The following is a 21,439-nucleotide window of genomic DNA, read 5'->3' as shown; positions in this document are numbered from 1 at the left end:
TCCCAGCTACTTGGGAGCTGAGGCAGGAGAATCGCTTGAACCCAGGAGGGGGAGGTTGCAGTGAGGCTTAAGTGGGGAGGATCGCTTGAGCTCAGGAGTTAAAAGACCAGCCTGCGCAACACAGAGAAACCCCCCACCCCCCCACCTCTACAAAAAACTTAAAGATTACCTGGGCACCGTGGCTCACACCTGTAATCCCAACACTTTGGGAGGCTGAGGTGGGAGGATCATTTGAGCCCAGGAGGCCGAGGCTGCAGTGAGCTACGATTGTGCTACTGTACTCCAGCCTGGGCCACAGGGTCACACCCTGTCTCAAAAAAATGCAGTTCCGCAGGCGCATGGGCCACATTTCCAGTGCTTGGTGGCCATGTGGGGCTGGTGTGCAGAACCTTAGAGCCTGAGAACACATCCGTCATCTAGAACGTTTTCCTGGACTGCCCTGGGCTGCAGGTGGACATGACATGGTCAGTCAATGCCTGATCGTCTGCACAGCCTGTGGTGAAGACCACCTGGGCTTCCACCTCACGGGGCCCCATGGCGGGGGGTTCCCTTCCTCACACATCCCTCCCCTGGGAGGAGGCCCAGGGCCACGCTACGGGGCTCTCTCTGTCCCCTCCCTGGCACCTTCCAAGCTTGCAGCTGCCACAGAAAACCGACCCGATTAAAAACTTTATTTCAGCAAAATAAACGTGCCTGTGAAAGAACTACACGGTGGCTTCGGAGAGGCCCCACTGCGCACCTGAGCCCCAGGTGGCCACACCTGGTGTTCTGGAAAAGGGAGTCCAGGGCCAGTGTTCAGGCCCTGCTGTACTGCACCCTGGAAACTGCACCAAACCCCAGCCTCCACCCCCATCCACGGCTCCCAGAACGGTTTCTGGAGTCCCTGCAACAGACCTGTGAGGAGAGGGCGGGGCAGGGCCTGCCATCCCTGTGATGACCAGGGGGATGCGCTGGGCAGGGACAGCTTCCTCCATCCACACAGCCCTGTGGGCACCGACAAGGCCACCGTGACTTCACAAGACAGCAGTGTTCTCCAGCTCAGCTGAGCCGGGGTGCAGGGGAGAGCACAGAGCAAACTCCTGTGCCCCAAGGCCCTCGTGCTCCTGGAAGCCTCTGGGAGGAGGCGCATGCTGGTGGGACATCGAAGTCCAGGCGCTCTTGGCAGCGACCCCAGGATGGCGCACCTAAGCTATGCCGTGGCGCAGGGGACGTGCTGGAGGGACAGGAGCAGGCAAGAGAGAAGCCACCTGTGGTCCCAGCCCCACCCCAGCTCACACAAATTCCGGCTGCCTCTCCCTGCAGGAGCCCAGCGTGATCCGCCCGCCACGGAGCCTCATAGGGGGCAGTGGGGTCTGCAGCACGTTGTTGGACTGGTTGGTATTGAATCCTGAAAGCTGCTGGGCCGGGCTGTCCTCGTCCCCGTCCCCATCCTCCCGGGCCGTGGTCTCCAGCTGCTCCTCACTGCCGCTGTGGCTGCCAGAAGCCTCCTCTAGGCTGGCCTCGCTCTGCTGCTGCTCCAGGAAGCTGAGACGGCACAGGGCACTGGCCTCTGATGAGGACAACAGCTCGGAGGCCTCCTCTAGGTCCGAGTCTGAATCGTTGGACACAACTCGGGATTCTGAGAAAGGGAGACAGAGATGGGGGAGAGACAGGACAGATGGGGAGAGAGAGATGGAAGAGAGATGAGAGAGGCAAGGGGAGGGACGGGGAGAGGAGGGGGAGAGAGAGAAGGGGAGAAACGGAAGGAGAGAGGTGTTGATAGGGTCTGGCTCTGTGTCCCCACCCAAACCTCATCTTGTAGCTCCCATAATTCCCACGTGTTGTGGGAGGGACCTAGTGGGAGATAGTTGAATCGTGGAGGTGGGTCTTTCCTGGGCTATTCTCATGATAGTAAGTGGGTTTCACAAGATCTGATGGTCTAAAAACTGGAGTTTCCCGACACAAGCTCTCCCTTTGCCTGCCACCATCCATGCGAGACGTGACCTGCTCCTCCTTGCTTTCTGCCATGGTGGTGAGGCCTCCCCAGCTACGTGGAACTGTAACTCCATTAAACCTCTTTTGTAAATTGCCCAGTCTCAGGTATTTCTTTTTGAGACAGAGTCTCACTCTGTTGCCCGGGCTGGAGTGCAGTGGCACGATCTTGGCTCACTGCAACCTCTGCCTTCCTGGTTCAAGCGATTCTCCTGCCTCAGCCTCCTGAGTAGCTGGGATTACAGGTGCCCACCACCACACCTGGCTAATTTTTGTATTTTTAGTAGAGACGGGATTTCACTATGTTGGTGAGGCTGGTCTTGAACTGACCTCAGGTGATCCCAAAGTGCTGGGATTACAGGCGTGAGCCACCGTGCCCAGCCTCAGGTATTTATCAGCAGTGTGAAAACAGACTAACACAGGTGTCCCGTAACTAGATGCAGCACTCAGGGCCAGCTGCCTCTGACAGGTGGCGCCGGCCCCACCTGGGTCAAACCCCCAGCCCCGCGCCCTTCTCTAGAAAAAGGTGCTCCTGCAGGAAAGGTACTTAGCCTGGCCCGGTGCCTGGTGCACCTGGAGCCTTACACGGTATCAGCTCCACGTTCACGTTACTGGTTTCTGGGTGTGGGGTAAGCACCTCAAAAGGCACTGCCTTGCCTGTTTTTGCAGCCGGTTAAAGGAAAATGACTTGAGTAGCTCATAGGTGTGGTCTCCGTGGCAGACAAAATCCACAGAATGTGCTGCGCCGTGGACCCTGCCACATGTGCACAACTGGGTCATGGCACCTGCACCCATGGGTGGCACATGCCAGCCTCCCTTGGGGCCATTCGGGCAGCCACACACTCACCTCTGCACCCGTCCTCTGCCGCCTCCTGCAGGGGGTAGACCACCCCCTCGCCCGCCTCCAGGTACGGCACCTGGACGACTACCTCGGCTCGCTGGTTGGATGACTCGTCCTGCAAGGGCAGAATGGAAGTCAGGGAAGGGTCGGGGCTCCATTTTCCATGTTATAAATTAACAAACTCACCCACACAGCCCATAACAGCTACTGACACCCGCACTGCCCAGGCTGTAACCACACTGGCCATTCCCACGAGGTACACAGGACGGGCATTTCTGAAAGTCCACTCCTCTCGCCACCCACGGCTGCTCATGTCCCCAACCCATCTGGGGTTTCTCCCGAGAGCTCCTTCAAGAGGAGCACAGGATGGAAAGGCTGTGCCCAGCGCAGACACCGTTGGAGCTGCGGGCCCCACTGTCCTGAGGCAGCACCCCAGGCGGTCTGTCCTCAGCCAAGAGCAAACCAGGGAAACTGCAGCCCCTAAACACCCAGGGAAGATGGATTGAAAAAATACGAGACGCCAGGTGCAGTGGCTCACACCTGTAATCCCAGCACTTCAGGAGGCCAAGAGGGGTGCGGATCACTTGAGGTCAGCAGTTCGAGACCAGCCTGGCCAACAAAGTGAAACCCCATCTCTGTTAAAAATACAAAAATTAGCCGGGTATGGTGGCCGGCGCCTGTAGTCCCAGCTACACGGGAGACTGAGGCTGGAGAATCGCTTAGAACCTGGGAAGCGGAGGTTGTGGTGGGCTGAGCTCGCCCCATTGCACTCCAGCCTGGGCAACAGGAGCAAAACTACAACTCTCAGAAAAGAAAATCTGAAGCGGGGAATTGACCTCGCAACGGAGTGCAGTGGCAGCTCGGGCGGGCTGTGGACACCGGGCCAGCGTGGAGCTTGTGGCTGCAGGCAGCACCGGGATGGGAAACGGGGAAGGAAGCTGGGGCTGAAGGGTGAGGCCCAAGGCCAGCCCCAAGGGAGAGTGGAGGGGCGGCCGCAGGAGCCTTTGCACCTCTGCCAGATTCAGTGCAGACCTCGCTGAGTTCTTTGCATAAAAGACACAAAAAGACAGAGGCCTCCCGAACAGCCCTGTCCAAACCAAATTATCTCCCTGTGGTTCCTTGGGCTTCATCCCACAACGACTGTCCCCAGCAGCGCCCCCTGCTCCCCAAGCCCCGAGTGGACAGCCCTGGTCAGGCCCACACCCTCACCTGGCCCCCGGGGATCTCCTCCGGCTCCTCCTCGAAGACCAGACCGTAGTGGACGATGAGAGTCTCGATGACGCGGGCCTGGTGGGGGTAATCCACCAGGGAGGAGAGGGACACGGTGGCCTCAGTGGGCCGTGGCCGAAGCAGCGTGGGCCCGAACACGATGCCCAGGTTCCCGGGGGTCATCTTGTTGTCCTGCTCCACCTCCACGATCCTGCGGGGTGGGCAGGGGCCAGGTGCTGAGCGGCTCCCGGAACCCCGCGCTCTCCACCCCATATGCCGGGACTCACCTGCGCAGGTGCCGCAGCAGGTACTGCAGCGAGGCCCGGTTCTCAGGCGGCAGGTCCCGCAGGAGCTCCCGCAGCCGACCTGCCATGGCCACCGCCACTGCCTCGCTCTCCGAGCTGTCCTGCCGGCCCCGGGACGCCGCCTTGGCCTCAGCCTCTGCCTTCAGGCTGTCCTTGGCCAGCCCTACGAGCTCATGGTAGAGGCGAAAGGAGATGAGCGGCTCGGGAAGCTGTGCAGAGTTAAGGGTCAGCAGGTGTTGGTGGGACTGGCCCAGCCCGCACGTGTGCCTGCCGCGCCCCCAGCCTCAGCCCCACCCCCACCAAGCACTGGCCACGCCCCACCGAGCTCGGGTTCCACCCAGAACAGCGTCAGTCCCCTTTCCCAGCCCAGCATGAGCCCTGCCCCTCCTACCCGGGCCACGCCCCCAGCCCCACTCCCTTTCTCGCTCTGGCCACGCACACCCCGCCCTGCAGGTACCCTAACGAGCTCCGGCTCTACTCAGCATAGTCTGACCCCTTCCCCACCACCTGCGAAGTGCTGGTCCCACTCCCATCCCAGCCCTGCTCCGCCCTTCCCCAGACATGACCACGCCCCTAGCCCCAGTCCCGCCCTTCCCCGGGGATGACCACGCCCCTGGCCCTAGCCCCGCCCCTGCCAAGCCCTGGTCACGCTCACCCTGCCCCAGCCTCGCCCCACCAAGCCCAGGCCCCACCCCCAGCCCTGCACTTGTCTAGCCTCAGCCCCGCCCCTAGCCTCATACGGGTCCCTGCCAAGCACTGAACACGTCCATCCCGCTCTGGCCACGCCCCACCGAGCCCCGGCCCCGCCCCCGCCCCAGCACAGCGTCAGGTGTGCTTCTGCCGTGGCCACACCCCTGCCACGTGCTGACCAAGCCCCACCCCGCCCCTCCTGTCCCTGTCCGTGCCTCCGCACAGAACTGGCCCCGCCCCGCTCCTACCGTGACCACGCCCCCAGCCTCAGCCCTGCCCTGCCAGGCACTGTCCCGCCCACTCTGTCCTCCCCAGGCCCCGCTTGCGCCAGTCCTGCTCCAGCTCAGTCCTGCTCCAGCTCCCGGACCCCCACCCCACCTCCTCCTGCCTGGCTACGCCCCTTCCAGGTTCTGCCTGGCCACCTCTGGTGGGTCTCACCTGACGCAGGTAGAGCTTGAGGACGTTGCTGATGTCGTGGGGCGAGGCCTGCGACAGCTCGACCAGCTCCTTGCCGTTCTCGAAGGCCTGGCACAGCTTCTCCACGCGTGTCTTTACCCCATTCACCCGGTAGATGCCCTGCGGGAGCCCGGGGGTGGGGAGGCCCATCAGCCTCGGCCCACGCCCGCCTCCTCGCTGGGAGCCGCCTCCTCCCCCGCCTCACCTTGGTGCGCAGCGCCCGCCGCTCGATCTCGCAGACGCACTTCTTGACGATGAAGGGCACGCCGTCGGGGGCGCTGCGGGCCGCGTGGCTGAAGTCCTGGCCGAACAGCTGCAGGCGGCCCTGCAGCTTCTTGTGCCCGCACTGTATGGCCAGCGTCTCCAGACATTTCTTGTGGCAGGCCAGGCAGCACTGGGGGCGGCCAGAGTGAGTGAGCCCAGCCCCGGGGCGCCCAGCTCAGCGCAGCCCCCAGCGGCTCCACCCCACCTCCCCGGGGCCGCTCACAGCCCCCACACGGCAGCTTCTGCAAACACAAGCTGGACAGTGGCTTGTGGCTTCCACCCCAGGGGTCATCCCGCCTGCCACTCTGGCCTCCTCTCCTTCCCGCCCCTTGGTTTTCTGGCCACAGGTGCAGGGCCTTTGCCCTCCAGGTCTACCCCCCGCCTCGCTGCCTCAGAGAGCCAACCCTGCCTGCCCCCCAAAACTAAAAGAGCCCACCCCACCCCCTTCATTTGCTTCCTTCCAAAGGCGCACGACTGCTCCCTGCTCTGGGCCGGACCTTCCCGAGGGCACACAGGCCGGCGGTGCCGGGCACCCCAAAGGCTCCCGAAGGCTCCCAGCTGTCCGTCGGGGCGTCCCACTCACCTCTTCACACTCAGCACCCTGGAAGTAGACGTAGCTGTTGCACTCGCGGCACTTGGCGGGCGTGCGGAGCTTCCGGAGCCGGTGAGTACGGGCCGCCTTGGACAGCCCCTCGTGGCGGAACGGTCCACTGGGCACGGCCACCGGCAGCTCAGGGGTCATGCCGTTGAGGTCAGCTGCGGGCAGCACAGGCAGCCGGTGTCACCAAGGCAGGTCAGGGCCAGGCCCATGGACTGTGTCCAAACCCCCCTCTCTCTCCAGCCCCCGTCAGGGGACCCTCACCCTGCTCAAAGGCTGAAGCCCCGGCTCCACCCTCTGGGTCCACCAGCTCCTCCGTGGACGACATGGTACCACTGGATGACGTCCGCTCGAACTTCTTAAAGTCCCCTGGGCGGGAATCAGGGCCGTTCAGACTCCCCGAGCCGGGGGGGCCCCCTCCATCACCCCGGTGCGTGGTGAAACCCTGAGGCCCAGGAGAGGCGGCAGCTCCACACCCCAGTCCGCCAGAGAGCCTCCCTCACCTGCGCCAGGGCCGGGGTCCAGCCCACTGGCCGAGTCTGAGATCGAGAGCGGCCATGACTTGTGAACCTGGTGTCCTCGCCCGGCTGGAGAAAGAGGCGTCTCTGGTGAAGGACCAGGGTGGGTCGCAGGGAGCCAGCGTCCGCCCCTGGGCCCCGCCGGACACTCACCCCTGTGGCCCTTGACAGGTGTGCCCTCAATGCACCCGCCTTCTTCTGGGGGGCTCCCGGCAGCCTCGGGCCCCGCCACATCACTCACGTTGAAGCTGCTCTTCCGGGCACGCATGACGGGGGACCTAGTGAAAGAAACCGGGAAAAGGAGGGGTGGTGATGGGGGGCAAGACGGATTCATCTTCATGCCCTCGACAGAGGGAAGCCCGGCTCCCAGGCGGGCCTTGTGCGCCTGGGACAGGGCAGCTGGGTGGCGGTACCAGGCATTGGCGGAGACGTGGGGCTCAAAGTCGTAGTGCACATCGGGCTCCTGGTCCCGCTGCAGCTGGCGCACGTGGGAGGCGTACTGCTGGCCTGGGTCATACAGCTTGCTGCTCTCACACAGCATCTGGAAGTGCACGGGCAGCGGCGCCGTCTGCATATGCATCATCTGGTAGTAGGAGATCGTGGCCTGCGGGCGGCACAGGAGAGCGGAGGGGTCAGGAGAAGGCCGCCTTGTCCACCATCCCCGCCCGGGCAGCTGGAGCACCCTACGCACCGACTTGATGGTCTGGTCGCTCTGCCGGATGACCTCCTGGATCTGCCGCAGCGCCGTCACCTTGGTATCCTCCAGCTCCTGCTTCTGCGTCTTCGCGTCGGCCACGCAGGTGCGGTAGGTGGCCATAGCTTCCTCCGCCTGCGGTGGGGGCGGGGCACACAGAGAGAGGCCTCAGCCTGGGGTGCAGGACTCAGACAGAAACCTCAGGGAGGCCGGGCTGATGCCTGTCATCCCAGCGCCTCGGGAGGCCACAGTGGGAGACTTGCTTGAGGCCAGGAGTTCGAGACCAGCCTGAGCAACATGGTGAGACCACCCCCCCCCCCCCATTTTTTTTTTTTTTTTTTAAATGGAGTCTCGCTCTGTAGCCCAGCCTGGAGTGCAGTGGTACGATCTCGGCTCACTGCAACTTCCACCTACCGGGTTCAAGCAATTCTCCTGCCTCAGCCTCCCGAGTAACAGATTACAGGCGCCCCCAACCCATCATACCCGGCTAATTTTTTGTAATTTTAGTAGAGATGGGGTTTCACCATGTTGGCCAGGCTGGTCTCAAACTCCTGACCTCATATGATCTGCCCTTCTCAGCCTCCCAAAGGGCTGGGATTACAGATGTGAGCCACTATGCCCAGTCTGAGACCCCCATCTTTATAAATAATTTTTTTTTTTTTTTTTTTTTTTTTGAGATGGAGTCTCTCTCTGTCGCCCAGGCTGGAGTGCAGTGGCGTGATCTCGGCTCACTGCAAGCTCCACCTCCTGGGTTCATGCCATTTTCCTGCCTCAGCCTCCCGAGTAGCTGGGACTACAGGCGCCCACCACTACACCCAGCTAATTTTTTGTATTTTTAGTAGAGACGGGGTTTCACCGTGTTAGCCAGGATGGTCTCGATCCCTGACCTCGTGATCCGCCCGCCTCGGCCTCCCAAAGTGCTGGGATTACAGGCCTGAGCCACCACGCCTGGCCAAGAATTTTTTAAAAATTAGCTGGATGTGGCGGCACACGCCTGTGGTCCCAGCTACTCTAGAGGCTGAGGCGAGAAGATTGCTTGTGCTCAGGAGGTGGAGGCTGCAGTGAGCCATGATCACGCCACTGCACTCCAGCCTGGGTGACAAAACAAGACACTGTCTCAAAAATAATAATTTAAAAATCGGGGTCGGGTGCGGTGGCTTACGCCTGTAATCCCAGCACTTTGGGAGGCCGAAGCGGGTGGATCATGAGGTCAGGAGTTTGAGACCAACCTGGCCAAGATGGTGAAACTCTGTGTCTACTAAAAATACAAAAAAATGAGCTGGGCCTGGTGGCAGGCGCCTGTAATCTCAGCTACTCGGGTGGATGAGGCAGAGAACTGTGTGAACCTGGGAGGCGGAGGTTGCAGTGAGATCTCACCACTGCACTCCAGCCTGGGCAACAGAATGAGACTCTGTCTCAAAAAAACAAACTGGCCGGGCGTGGTGGCTCACGCCTGTAATCCCAGCACTTTGGGAGGCTGAGGTGGGCGGATCACGAGGTCAGGAGATCGAGACCATCCTGGCTAACACGGTGAAACCCCGTCTCTACTAAAAATACAAAAAATTAGCCGGGTGTGGTGGCGGGTGTCTGTAGTCCCAGCTATTCAGGAGGCTGAGGCAGGAGAATGGCGTGAACCTGGGAGGCGGAGCTTGCAGTGAGCCGGGATCACACCACTGCACGCCAGCCTGGGTGACAGAGCCAGACTCCGTCTCAAAAACGAACAAAAAAACAAAAACAAAGGCCTGGAGGTAGTAAATGTCACACCAAGCATTGGGTCTCCTCTTCCAGGGACCTCCAGCCCTGCCTCCACCCGCCCTCACCTTGTTCTTGGCCTCCTCCTCCAGCCGCCGCCGCTTGTCCAGGGTCTTGGTGGCCGTGCTGCCCGCTCCCGGCGCGGTGCCAGCCTGCTCCTCCTCCGCCTTAGCCACGAGGAAGCGAGCCTTGTCGTGGTCCTCGCAGCGCTGTGTGTAACCCTGCTTGGCCTTGCGCAGGTTGGACTCCGCCTCTTGCTGTGGGTGTGAGAGCCAGGAGGCCAGTTCCAACCCCATCCTCGGATGGGACTCAGTCTCCCCAGCTCCTCCTTTCCTCCCCACCCCCATCTCTCTCACCAACACCCCATGGCCCAGCTAGGCATGCAGAGGGCCCTACACAACAATCGGCAATGGAAGAACAGGAGGAGTGGCCGGGCACCGTGGGTGGCTCACGTCTGTAATCCCAGCACTTTGGGAGGCCGAGGCAGGCAGATCACTTGAGGTCAGGAGTTTGAGACCAGCCTGGCCAACATAGTGAAACCCCGTATCTACCCAAAATTAAAAAAAATTAGCCTGGCATTGTGGTGCATGCCTGTAATCCCAGCTACTCGGGAGGCTGAGGCACAAGAATAGCGAATAGCTTGAACCCAGAAGGTGAAGGTTGCAGTGAACCGAGATTGCACCACTGCACTCCAGCCTGGGCAACAGAGATTCCAGCTCAAAAAAAAAAAAAAAAAGAACGGGAGGAGGCACCCGTAACAGGACCCTTAGAGAAATGGGTGTCCTGTGTGCCCACACTGTAGCCCGGGAAGCTGAGGCGCAGCTAAGCTCTGAACAGAGGCTCAAACGGCAGCCTCTGCAGACACCCACACCAACCCCCACGGGAGCAGGCCAGCGTCTCCAGGCTCTGTTGCTTTCACTTCCCTCCTCACAGACAAGAACAGAGAAGCCGCCCAGGCAGGAAGCCAGGCGCCCACAGGTTGGCAGGAAGAGCACTTAGTCAAAAACCTGTGGGCTCGAGGGCCACACCTCACAACCTGCACCATCAGATTCACACACAAACAAACGGACTCATCCAATTACTAGGAGACCTCCAGGCGCCATGGGTCACACCTGTAATCCCAGTGCTTTGGGAGGCCAAAGCAGGAGGATCACTTGAGGCCAGGAGTCCGAGACCAGCCTGGTCAACATAGTGAGACCCCATCTCTACAAAAAAAAAAAAAAATTTAGCCAGATGTGGTGGCACACACCTGTGGTCCTAGCTACTTGAGACCAGCTTGACCAACATGATGAAACCCCATCTCTACCAAAAATATAAAAATTAGCCGAGCATGGTGGCTTATGCCTATAATTCCAGCACTTTGGAAGGACGAGGTGGGCAGATTACCTGAGGTCAGGAGTTCGAGACCAGCCTGGCCAAGGTGGTGAAACCCCATCTCTACTAAAAATACAAAAATTAGCCAGGTGTGGTGGCTGGCACCTGTAATCCCAGCTACTTGGGAGGCTGAGGCAGAAGAATCGCTTGAGCCCAGGAGATGGAGGTTGCAGTGAGCTGAGCTCGATCCACTGCACTGCAGCCTGGGCGACAGAGTGAGACTGTGTCTCAAAAAGAAAAAAAAAAAGACTACTGCTAACAATCACAGGTTTCTACCTGGCAAAATAGGCCACAGGTAAAAATCAAAAGTCAAACAGTAAATTGTGGGAGGGGAATGGGGGGAGTCTAAAACTCACATGATTAAGGCCTAAATTCTCTAATATGTAAAAAGCTCTGACAAATCAATAATAAGCCACTGTCCAGTGCAAAGTAAGCAAAGGATAAGAACTAAGCAAAGGTTAAGAACTGAGGGTTCACAGAAGAGGAAAAGCAGGGCTGTGGCCTGGGAGGGTAGCTCATACACGCACGCCCCTTGACCCAGCAGTTCTATTTTAGGCACTGATCCCAGATAAACCCTTAGGCATCCTTGAGACAGGGACACAAGCTTGTCATAGCAATGGTGTTCGTAACAGCACCAGCTCAGCCACTCCCAAGATGTCCATGAAATAACCTACTCAATCTCCTCAGCTGAGCCCTGCACAGCCGAAAAAAGGGGTTCAGGCTGCTTCATGCTGACTGATATGGGGTAAGCCTCTCTATATGGAGGTGAGGATAAAAATCAGGAGCAGAACAGGGCATGAGGTGAGCTGTCCTCGCATGTACAAAAGAGGGCAGATATGTGTTTGCCGGTATGTGCTGGAAGGAGCTAGGAGGGTGCGTTTCACTGCAGACCATGTTAACACAGCTAAAAAGCAAACAAAAACTGGGCAACATAGTGAGTATACAAAAAATACAAAAAAATGAACTGGGTGTGATGGCTGGTGCCTGTAGACCCAGGAACTCAGGAGGCTGAGGTGGGAGGATCATTGCAGCCCAAGAAGTCAAGTCTGCAGTGAGGTATGATTGCGTCACTGCAGTCCAGCCTGGGTGACAGAGCGAGACTCTATCTCAAAGAAACAGACAAAAAGGCGCCGGCGTCTTTGAAATAACCCAAAAGCGAAGTGGGAAGAGAATACAGGCAGGAGGCCGGGTGGGTGCGGTGGCTCACGTCTGTAATCCTGGCACTTTGGGAGGCCGACGCGGGTGGATCACCTGAGGTCAGGAGTTCGAGACCAGCCTGACCACTATGGTGAAACCCCGTCTCTACTAAAAATACAAAAATTAGCCAGGTGTGGTGGCGTGCTTCTGTAATCCCAGCTACTCGGAAGGCTGAGACAGGAGAATTGTTTGAACCAGGGAGATGGAGGTTGCAGTGAAAGCCGAGATGGTGCCATGGCACTCCAGCCTGCAGCCTGGGCGACAGAGCGAGACTCCGTATCAAAAAAAAAAAAAAAAAAAAAAAAAGAATACATGCAGGAACATGGCGCTTTCCCAGTCCTGAGAGACCATCAGTCTCCCTCAACCCGGAGACCTGCTGCTTACAACCGAGGGAGGCACGGCTTCTCCCCATTTCTGCAGGGACAACAGTGAGCGCCGGGCTCCTGGGTCCTTCCAGGCAGAGCTGGGGGCGATGGGGCTGGAGCGTCTCCGACCCAGTTTGGGGCGCAACCTGCGAGGCCGCGCATGCGCAGGCGGCCGCCCCGTGTGCGGAGCTCGCCGCAGGGCCCTGGCTCTGGGGCTGGGGCTGGGACTGCGCCTGCGCCGAGGCCCGCTGCCCTCCGCCGCCCACCCTCTCCCGCCCGCCTCACCAGCTTCCTCTGGGCGCGGTGCCAGGCCTCCTTGATCTCCTTCCTGCGCTTCTCGTGTTCAAGCCGCCGCAGGGTCAGGGGCTAGGGCGAGATGGGCCGTGAGTGGGTACCCTGGTGACACCCCCGCCCAGCCCGCCCTCCCAGGCACCACGCACCTGCATGAAGGTCTGGGTCTGCAAAGTGCCCACCGCCTGCACCATGCCGTGGCCGAACTCCAGGTCCTGCTCCAGGGCCAGCGAGTAGATAGACAGGAGCGGCATGTGGGGCTGTGGGTGGGGTACCGGGTCGCTGGGTGGGGAGGGATGGAGGCAGGGCAGCCCCAGCACCCCCAGCCACCAGCTCCCTGGTCCCTGCAGCCACCCCCGTTAATGTAGAGGGGAAGCCCCTGCTCTTGGTCCCTGGGCCTTTGAAATGGGGCTGAGACTCACACTCGGGCCCAGGGACCCCCGCCCCATGCCCGCGGGGCCCCCACCTCCTGCGTGACGCTCTGTCTGCAGTTGTGAGCCATCTTCTGCAGGCCCTTGGCAAACTCCATCTCTGCGGGCCGGAGAGGGGTGTGAGATGCTGGCACAAGGCCTTCCCAGCTCACCCAGAACCCACTCCCTCCAGACCCACCCTGCTGGGACCCCAGCTCTCACCCAGCGTCGTCCGCTTCTCCAGGTAGCTGATGAGGTCCTTCATGTACTTGGCCATGTTCTTGGCATACAGCAGTGCGGCATCCACGCCCCCCTCACAGCGCTGCAGCAGCACGTCCACCTCCTCGGCAGGCAGGCAGCCTGCAGGGAACGGGGGCCTGCTCAGCCTGGCCCGACCCCCGCAATGGCCCACCCCTCAAATGCCTGCCTGCCGCTGGGTGGGGGCTTACCGGCGTCACAGTCATCCAGGCTGGGAGGGGTGCCCTCACTGCCCGATCCATACAGGCTTTCCATGGACTGTTGGATGGAGACGCAGGTGAGACCAGCCCCATGCGGGGCCCTGTGCAGTGCCCACCCTTCAGGGGATGGTTGCTGCCCCCCCAGAGAGGGAAACCAAGGTGCACAGGGGAAGCAGGGTGACTGGCCGGGCCCTGCAGACCTGAACCCGGCTGGCCTCCAGAAGCTGGACACAGGTGGCCCTGGGCCACCCCACTCACCTGGCTTGAGTCCCCGGGAGGCACTGCTAGGAGGGTGCTGCTGTCCACTTCACCCATGAGGAACTCGGACACTCTGCAGGGCCAGCGGGGTCACCATCGAGAGACACCCGGGCCCCCCACGCTCCCTTGCTTGCCCCACAGGCTCCCGTGCTCACGTGCTACTGAAGGCCACAGCAATCGTCTCCAGGGCCTTCTCAAACTCCTGTTTCTCCAGATCATTGTTGCTCTCATAATGGAAGGCTGGGAAGCAGAGATAAGGACAAGGAGGTGGGCCCACTCTGGGAGGTGACCATCCCTGCAAGAACTGACTGGAGCCCTTAACCCAGGGGGAACAGCAGGGAGCTGTTGTGCCTGTCAAACTCTTATGCATCCTTCAAAACCCACTTCAAATATCCCCTCCTCCAGGATGCCCTTCTAGGCAGAGAGCCCTCGCAGCCCTGTTCCAGCAGGCTGACCTTTGACCTTGGCAATGAGGGTGCCGGCTGCCGTGAGCGTCTCCACGGTGTTCAGCAGCGGATACTTGGAGATGATCTGACGCATGACACGCAGGGCCTCGCCCAGACACTCGTGGGCCAGCGGGCGGCGGGCCTCAAGGAGGTCTGCTGGGCAGAGTCGGAGTGAGCAGTGGGGTAGGGCCCGGTCCCAGGGAAAGTCTGTCCACCTCCTCCCTCTTCAGAGCTCCTGTTCCCATATGGGGAAACTGAGGCAGAGGTGGAAGACGGCAGATGCCTGGGGCTCATTTCAAGACCGCGGGGAGGGCACTGTCCCTCCCTGGGCTACCGGCCAGATCAGCAAAGGCTGGACCTTGGCCTAGGCACTCTCTGCTGCTCAGTACACTCTTTTCCTGTCCCTCCAGAAAGCAAACTGCCTCTTCTCCTTCAAGCTACAGTCCTGCAGCCGCTTCCTCCATGCAGCCCACCAGGCTCCTTCCCTGCCCTAACCCCTCAGGACTGCTCAAAGCCCTGTCCAGGTCTCTCTCTGCGCTTCCTACCTGAGTGAGGAAACTTAGGCATAGAGAGGGGAAGCCATTTCTCAACAATCACACAGCTTTTCCATCTACACTAGCTCTGAGGGATCCTGCCTGGCTTTATCTCCAGGGCAACAGGGAGCCATAGAAGGTGTTAGAACAGAGGAGGGTGGTGGTCAGATCTGACTGTTGGAACCTGGCTTTCACTGCCCTCCTCAGCCAGGGGCGGTGGCTTACACCTGTGACCTCAGCACTTTGGGAGGCTGAGGCAGGAGGACGGGTTGAGCCCAGGAATTCAAGACTAGCCTGGGCAATACAGTGAGACCCTGTCTCTGTAAGAAATAAAATAAAGAACAAAAAGGTAAATGCCCTCATCGAACGTTCTCAATTGGAAGAAGAAAAAAGCAGAGAGGGCCAAGCACGGTGGCTCATGCCTGTAATCCCAGCACTTGGGGAGGCCGAGGCAGGCAGATCACTTGAGGTCAGGAGTTTGAGACCATCCTGGCCAACATGGCAAAACCCTGCCTCTACTAAAAATACAAAAAGTAGCAGTGTGGTGGCACTCCCCTGTAATCCCGGTTACTCGGGAGGCTGAGGCAGGAGAATCGCTTGAAGCTGGGAGGCGGAGGTTGCAGTGAGCCGATATCGCGCCACTGCACTCCAGCCTGGGTGACAGAGTGAGACTCCTCCATCTCAGAAAGAAAGAAAGGAAAGAAAAGAAAGAAAGGAAAGAAAGAAAAGAAAAGAAGGAAAGAAAGAAGAAAAAAGCAGAGAGTACAGGCGAAACATCGAGAGCCAGGCACACACCACGTAGTGGAAACAAACCCACGGAATTCGTAGGAGGGGAAAGGTGCCCGGGAGGGCAGAGGCCAGCGGGAGGGGCAGCTTTGACGCCTGACTGTACCGCTCAGAGGACGCCCCAAATACGAAATGAAATCTGAAAAAGTAAGTGCCCCGTCCCTTTCGGCACCGAAGACCCCAGGTGAATGTCACCTCCGGGAAGAGACGGCCCGAGTCACCCGCCAGAGATTCCCCCCTGGCCGCCGCCGGGCCTGAGACCCCGGACGGAGCATGTCTTCGCTGCTGGATGCGAGGCGGACTCCGGGAATGGGATTGGGGCTCCAGGAGCTCCGGGAAGCCGCTGGGAGGCCCCGGCCACGCCCCTTCTCGGGACCTTCCTGCCGGGCACCCGGCACTCCGCGCGCGCGGCCGGCGCCTGGACCCCCGCTGTCCCCGCACACCCCGCACCCGGGAAGCCGGCGGCCGGCGCGACCCCTGCGCAGCGCAGGGATGCCCAGGTGCGCACGGCCAGGCCAGGCGCGCGGCAGCCGCTGCTCCCCCACCGCGGGCGGCAAACGGCCCGAGCGCCACGTGCTCCCGGACGCGGGGGATCCCAGCGCCCGGCACCTGTCCCCTCACCTCGGGGGCCCGCCCGGCAGCGCACGGGGCCCTCGTCCAGCACCGGGTGCGCCGTCCCGCAGATACACATGGCGCAGCCGTCGGGGCGCGGAGACCGCGAGCGCGTGGGGCCTGGCAGCTGACCGATGGGGGTCTCCGGTGGCCAAACCGGCTCCGGCCGGTCAGGAGACCCCGCCCCCGCGAGGGAAACCCCGCCCTGGGGTCCCATTCTCCCCAGCCTGGGTCCTTCCTTACCCGCAGAGCTTCGAGGTGGGGAGGGTCGAGGACGGGCAGGGAAACTGAGGCCCAGACCTGAAGCCCGGGAAAGAGGAAGCCCGGGAGGAGTCGGGGTGGCACCGTCCATGTGGGTCCCCTCCTAGCTGCCTGCACGCGGGTCCCCAAGCTGTGGGGTGGACCCCACAACCATCGCTGCATGCAGGTGGCCCCATTTTATAGATAAGTCACCTGACACCTAGAGAGGGAAGGGGCTCTCCAGGGTCTCAGCAGCTGAGAAGCATCGGGACTAGAGCCCACATCCTAGCCGCCAGGGTCTTCTCTGGCCTGGGGCGGCCCCCAGACGCACAGAAGGCGCCCCCAGCCGGGCGCGGTGGATCAGGCCTATTATCCCAGCACTTTGGGAGGCGGAGCCGGAAGAATGGTTTTTAGCGCGGGAGTTCTAGACCAGCCTACGCAATATGGGGAGACCCCGGTCTCTACAAAAAATACAAAAACTGGCCGGGCGCGATGGCTCACGCCTGTAGTCCTGGCACTTTGGGAGGTCGAGGTGGGTGGATCACTTGAGATCAGGAGCTCAAGACCAGCCTGGCCAAAATGGTGAAACCCCGTCTCTACTAAAAAAAAAAAAAAAAAAAAAAAAAAATTAGCCGGGCACGGTGGCGCGCCCCTGCAATCCCAGCTACTCGGGAGGCTGAGGCAGAAAAATCACTTGAACCCAGGAGGTGGAGGTTGCAGTGAGCTGAGATCTCGCCCCTGCACTCCAGCCTGGGTGACAGAGTGAGACTCTGTCTCAAAAAAAAAGAGAAAGAAAAGAAAAGCCCAGGCATGGTAGCTCAATGCCTGCTGTAATCCCAGCACTTTGGGAGGCTGAGGCATGCGGATCACGAGGTCAGGAGTTTGAGACCAACCTGGCCAATATGGTGAAACCCCATCTCTACTAAAAATACAAAAATTAGCCAGGTGTGGTGGCACGCACCTGTAGTCCTAGCTACTAGGGAGCCTGAGGCAGAAGAATCACTTGAACCAGAGAGAGGGAGGTTGCAGTGAGCCGAGATCGCGCCACTGCACTCCAGCCTGGGCGACAGAGCGAGACTCCATCTCACCATCTCAAATAAAATAGATAAAATAAAATAAGTCAGGTGCAGTGGCTCATGCCTGTAGTTGCAGGTACTCGGGAGGCAGAGGTGGGAGGATGGCTTGAGCCCAGGAGTTCAAGGTTACAGTGAGCCTCGATCACACCACTGGACTCCAGCCTGGGCAACAGAGCAAGACCCTGTATCAAAAAAAAAAAAAAAAAAAAAAAAAAGGTGCCCCGCCCTGGCTGGCCCAGTTCAGACCTCCTGCAGGAGCCTGGGAGCTGAGCCCCGCCCAGGCCAGGCCTCCAAGGAAGCGCCAGGATCGGAAAGGAACCGAGATTAGGGTTTCCCCAGGAAACCAGCCTAGCCCCCGCCCCTGGGACCAGATAACCCGGGGGCCCCCACTCCTCCCAGTGGGGACCGGGCCTTCCCCAACTAGCGCCCTGAAGGTGCAGAGGCCACTCCACCACTTGAGGTCCAGTCCTGGCTCTGCCCTGCCCTGGCTGGGTGAGCCAGGGGTCAGGGCCTCACTAGAGACTTAGTTTCACCATCTGTAAAATGGGCGGCTGCCGGGAGCAGATCAGAGCGACTGGCATGACCCTGGAACTGTGGTTTCTGGGAGGAGCCGGGGGCTGAAGGCAGCACATGAGGTGCCCGCCTGGGCTGCCAGGGACAAACAGGAAGCAGATGAAAATAACTCGGCAGGAAGCAGGGCTGTCAGCGGCCGCGTGGAGGAGAAAACGGAACTGCCGGCCTGCAGGCCGCTAGGTCCCAGCACCTCCAGCCGCCTGATGCCCCCATCCTACCCCTCGCCATGCCTCCTGAATCTCTCTCCACCCAGACCTCAGCCAACCCCCAGTTTGCTTCATTCCAAGACACAGATCTGCCCCCATCTGTCCTGTGCTCTAACACCTTCTATGGCTCCCCATTGCCCTTCTGCCTGGCGTTGTCATGCCTTCATCCTACACCAGTGGCACCCCACACCGTGGCCCCCAAATGCATTCTCTGTTTCCATGTTTCTGAGCCTGTGCATGGGACATTTCCTCTGCCTTTCCCTCCTAATTGCCATCAGATCCTTTAAAAATAAATAAATAAAGTGGGCACCCTCTTGAGCCAGTGTACGCTCAGGGACTCCCCCACCAAACTCCTACACATTCCTCAGAGCCTTAGCTGTCATGGCCTCTTCCACACAGCCCTCCCTGCCATTCCCTTCTGAGCCTCCCCAAGTCCCTCCCTCCATCCTCCCATGGGTCTGGCTCTGTCTTCCACCCAGGCCTCGGTGTCCCCGTGGTTCTCACCGTCACGCAACACACACTCCTTGAGTTTCTCAAGGCCCTCAGCGAAGCGGGCCACGTCCGCCAGCAGATGGGAGATGTCTTCGACGACGTCCGGGCCGGTGCCCTCGGTGGGCAGCTCGCCCGGGCTGGCGGCTGTCAGTGGGCTCCGGTGGCTCCGGCCCAGTGTCCAGGAGGCAGCACCCGACAGGGGGAAGCCAGCCGCGCTGGCGTGGCGGCTCAGGCTAGTGGGCCGCTTGAGGGTCCCTGTGGCCTTGACACCGGAGGACCCAGCGGGCAGCTCCAGGCTTGTTCCAGGGAACACCGCGTCAGCCCCGTCCTTCCTGGGCAGCTCCTTGGGCAGGTCCGAGGGGAGCTCGTTAAAGGGATTTTCCGGCCTGGACACTGCCTCAGTTTCCCCAGAAATGAAGTGAGGCTGTGGAGGGCCAACATCACCCTGACCCCACAGGGGTCAAAGGCCAGAGGTCACAGGGCCGAGATTTGGTAGTGTACCCCCCCACCTGTTACCCAACATCCTCTTCCCTAGAGCTTTCACAAACAACGGTCCTTGCCCAAACCACAGCCGGGGCGGGGCCTGCGGGGAGGCGCGGGAGGGGGTCCCCACTTCCTGGTGGGGGTGGGGAGGGTCCTCAGCCCTTCAAGTCCCCCTCAGGCTCCTACAACGCAGCTACTTTAAGTGAAGACACTTCTGACTATGTCTGTACCCTAAAGGTCCATGGACCCCCAGAGCCTATGGGCAGCCCCAGGCCTTGTAGACATCCCGGACCCCCAAGCTTTGTAGACCCTCCAGCTTTGTAGACACCCCAGGCCTGGGGACACTCCCCAGCCTCTGAACCTGGTGGATCCCATTAGAGGATCTGCTACCCAGTCAACCTTCAACCCAATGGCCAGGCCACAGCCCTCCCATCTCAACGGCTCCCAGAGCCCCCGGATTGCCTAAGCCCCCAACCTGCAGCGGCCCAAACACAGCATTGTCCCAACCCGGCACCCTCCCTTCCTGCTCCCTGGGCCCCGCAGCCAGCCCTGGATGGAGTGGAGGGAGGCGGCCACCACTCCCAGGGTCCCTACCGTGAGCTGAATGCCGGGGTCCGGCCTCTCTGCTGTGGCCCCCTGCCGTGCCGCCCGGTAGGGGCTGTAGCTGGCACGAGCCAACAGCCGCCGCCCCAGCATGGGCCCCGAGCACAGGGCGGGTCCCTGTCCCCCTGCGGCCCGGTGTCAGCTCCAGGTCTCACCCGGGCTCCACTCACCCCCGAGGGCTGCGGGCTGGGGCTTCCCGCGCGGTTCTTTTTCGAGATGGAAGGGGTTTTCATGAGCTCTCGTTTCTTCCTGGAGAACATGATGGGGCCCCGGCCGGGAGCCCGAGGGGGCGGGCTGGGTCAGGCGGGCTGGGGGTCTCAGCGCTGCAGCTCCCGGCGCTGGTCGCTTCGGGACCACATTGTCGCCGGCCACCCCCTCCCCAGCTGTCAGGCCCACGTGACAGGCCCGGCCGTCACCGGCGGGCCCTCCCCCCAACAGGAAAAGGCTTCGGGGAGGCGGCGACGCGGCCTCGCCCCCGACCCTTCCCGGCCTCAGCCTGCGGCTCTGCGGAGTGGGCGCGAAGGTGAGGTCGCAGGCCCCGCCCCCAGCCCCGGGCCGCGCCCCCCGCTTCCGCTTTCGGGAACTCGGAGCCGCGCCGCTCGCGGGGTGGGACTGGGAGCCCCTGCCTGACGCTGGCGGGCACAGGGCGGCCGACTGCAGGGCGCTGACCCTCACTCCCGGACGCGAGTGGGCGTGCACAGACACATGTGCACGATGACACGCAGAGACCCGGACCTCCACACGCGCTCAGACGCCACCAAGCTCCTGGAGCCTCGCCCTCAGACCCCAGACACACGCACAGGCCGAAGCTGCGCCCCTACAGCCCCCTTTTCCCTGAAGGCAAGCCCCCGCTCCACCTCCTCTCCTGCAGACCCTAGGGTGTGGCCGGGCCCCAGCAGGGCCGGGCAGAGTAGGGTCACCCCCATCACCCGCCCTGCAGCCCCGTGAGGTGGGCCAGGTCGAGGACAAGCGGGGAAACTGAGGCCCAGAACCGAAACCCTGGGGGCAAAGACGTCCAGGAAGTCAGAACAGTCCAGGTTACCGGGCCTTGTCCGTCTGGGTCCCCACGTCCACCTGGTCCTGGGCTGCCTGCACAGGGGTCCCCAAAGTGTGGTGTGGACCCCACCATGGGCAGAATATGCTGAGGACACCTGGTTACCTCTCAGGAGCCCTGTGGGCCGTATCATGTTGCCCCAGACCTGCCCTTAGCTAAGGTCCCCAGCCCCGCCTCCCATGCTGCATTGCAGTGACTCTGGACCACCGGACGTGCTGGGCAGCAGGACGCAGGCACCCGTTGCTGATAACAGCCTGAGGCGGCATTGGCCAAGAGCTGGGGCATCTGCAGGCATACAGATCCCAGCCTCCTACCTTCCCCCAACCCCCACCCCCCAGTGTGAACTCTCTCCCCTCCCCAAGTCTCCCTGCTGTCCCCTTCCAGAACCCCACCCCCAATCCCAAAACCCCAACCTCTTTCCTTTCCCAAACCCCATTCCCACCTACCTCGGGTGGGAGGGGCAGATCTCCCGGGCACAGGACATGAAGGCCACAGCCCCTTGCTCCAAGTCTGGCTCTCCAGGCCCGGGCCCAAGTGCAAACCCAGCCCAGCAGACCCTTGACAACTCTTTGCCCCCGACTCATGGCGCTGAGGGCCGGGATCAGAGGGTGAGGGTCAGCTGGATGTCAGATGGGCTTCTGGCCCGGCCGGGAGGCCTGTGCTCCAGGACACTGGGCTCCTCTA

General features: G+C 61.1%; 1 protein-coding gene across 9 annotated transcripts; it reads right to left on the bottom strand.

Annotated features, from left to right (window-relative positions):
• Positions 1-656: 656 nt before the first annotated feature.
• On the bottom strand, positions 657-21,410 carry ARHGAP45 (Rho GTPase activating protein 45). Of its 9 annotated transcripts, none has more exons than XM_054538484.2 (23): positions 21,202-21,410; positions 18,628-18,958; positions 14,107-14,250; positions 13,807-13,891; positions 13,652-13,724; positions 13,385-13,451; positions 13,158-13,295; positions 12,992-13,056; positions 12,675-12,785; positions 12,520-12,600; positions 9,367-9,555; positions 7,544-7,681; positions 7,266-7,456; positions 7,006-7,130; positions 6,838-6,921; positions 6,599-6,703; positions 6,320-6,492; positions 5,678-5,866; positions 5,455-5,592; positions 4,309-4,535; positions 4,022-4,232; positions 2,819-2,927; positions 657-1,618 (listed from the first exon to the last, which is right to left on the bottom strand). In XM_054538484.2, exons 1-23 carry the CDS (start codon positions 21,337-21,339, stop codon positions 1,272-1,274), a joined length of 3,459 nt encoding a protein of 1,152 aa, XP_054394459.1. In that variant the 5' UTR covers positions 21,340-21,410; the 3' UTR covers positions 657-1,271.
• Positions 21,411-21,439: the final 29 nt, after the last annotated feature.

Source organism: Pongo abelii, chromosome 20, assembly GCF_028885655.2.
Source record: "Pongo abelii isolate AG06213 chromosome 20, NHGRI_mPonAbe1-v2.0_pri, whole genome shotgun sequence".
NCBI classification, from domain to species: Eukaryota; Metazoa; Chordata; class Mammalia; order Primates; family Hominidae; genus Pongo; species Pongo abelii.
The sequence above is the reverse complement of the archived record's forward strand: the minus strand, read 5'-3'. Positions and strand labels throughout refer to the sequence as shown.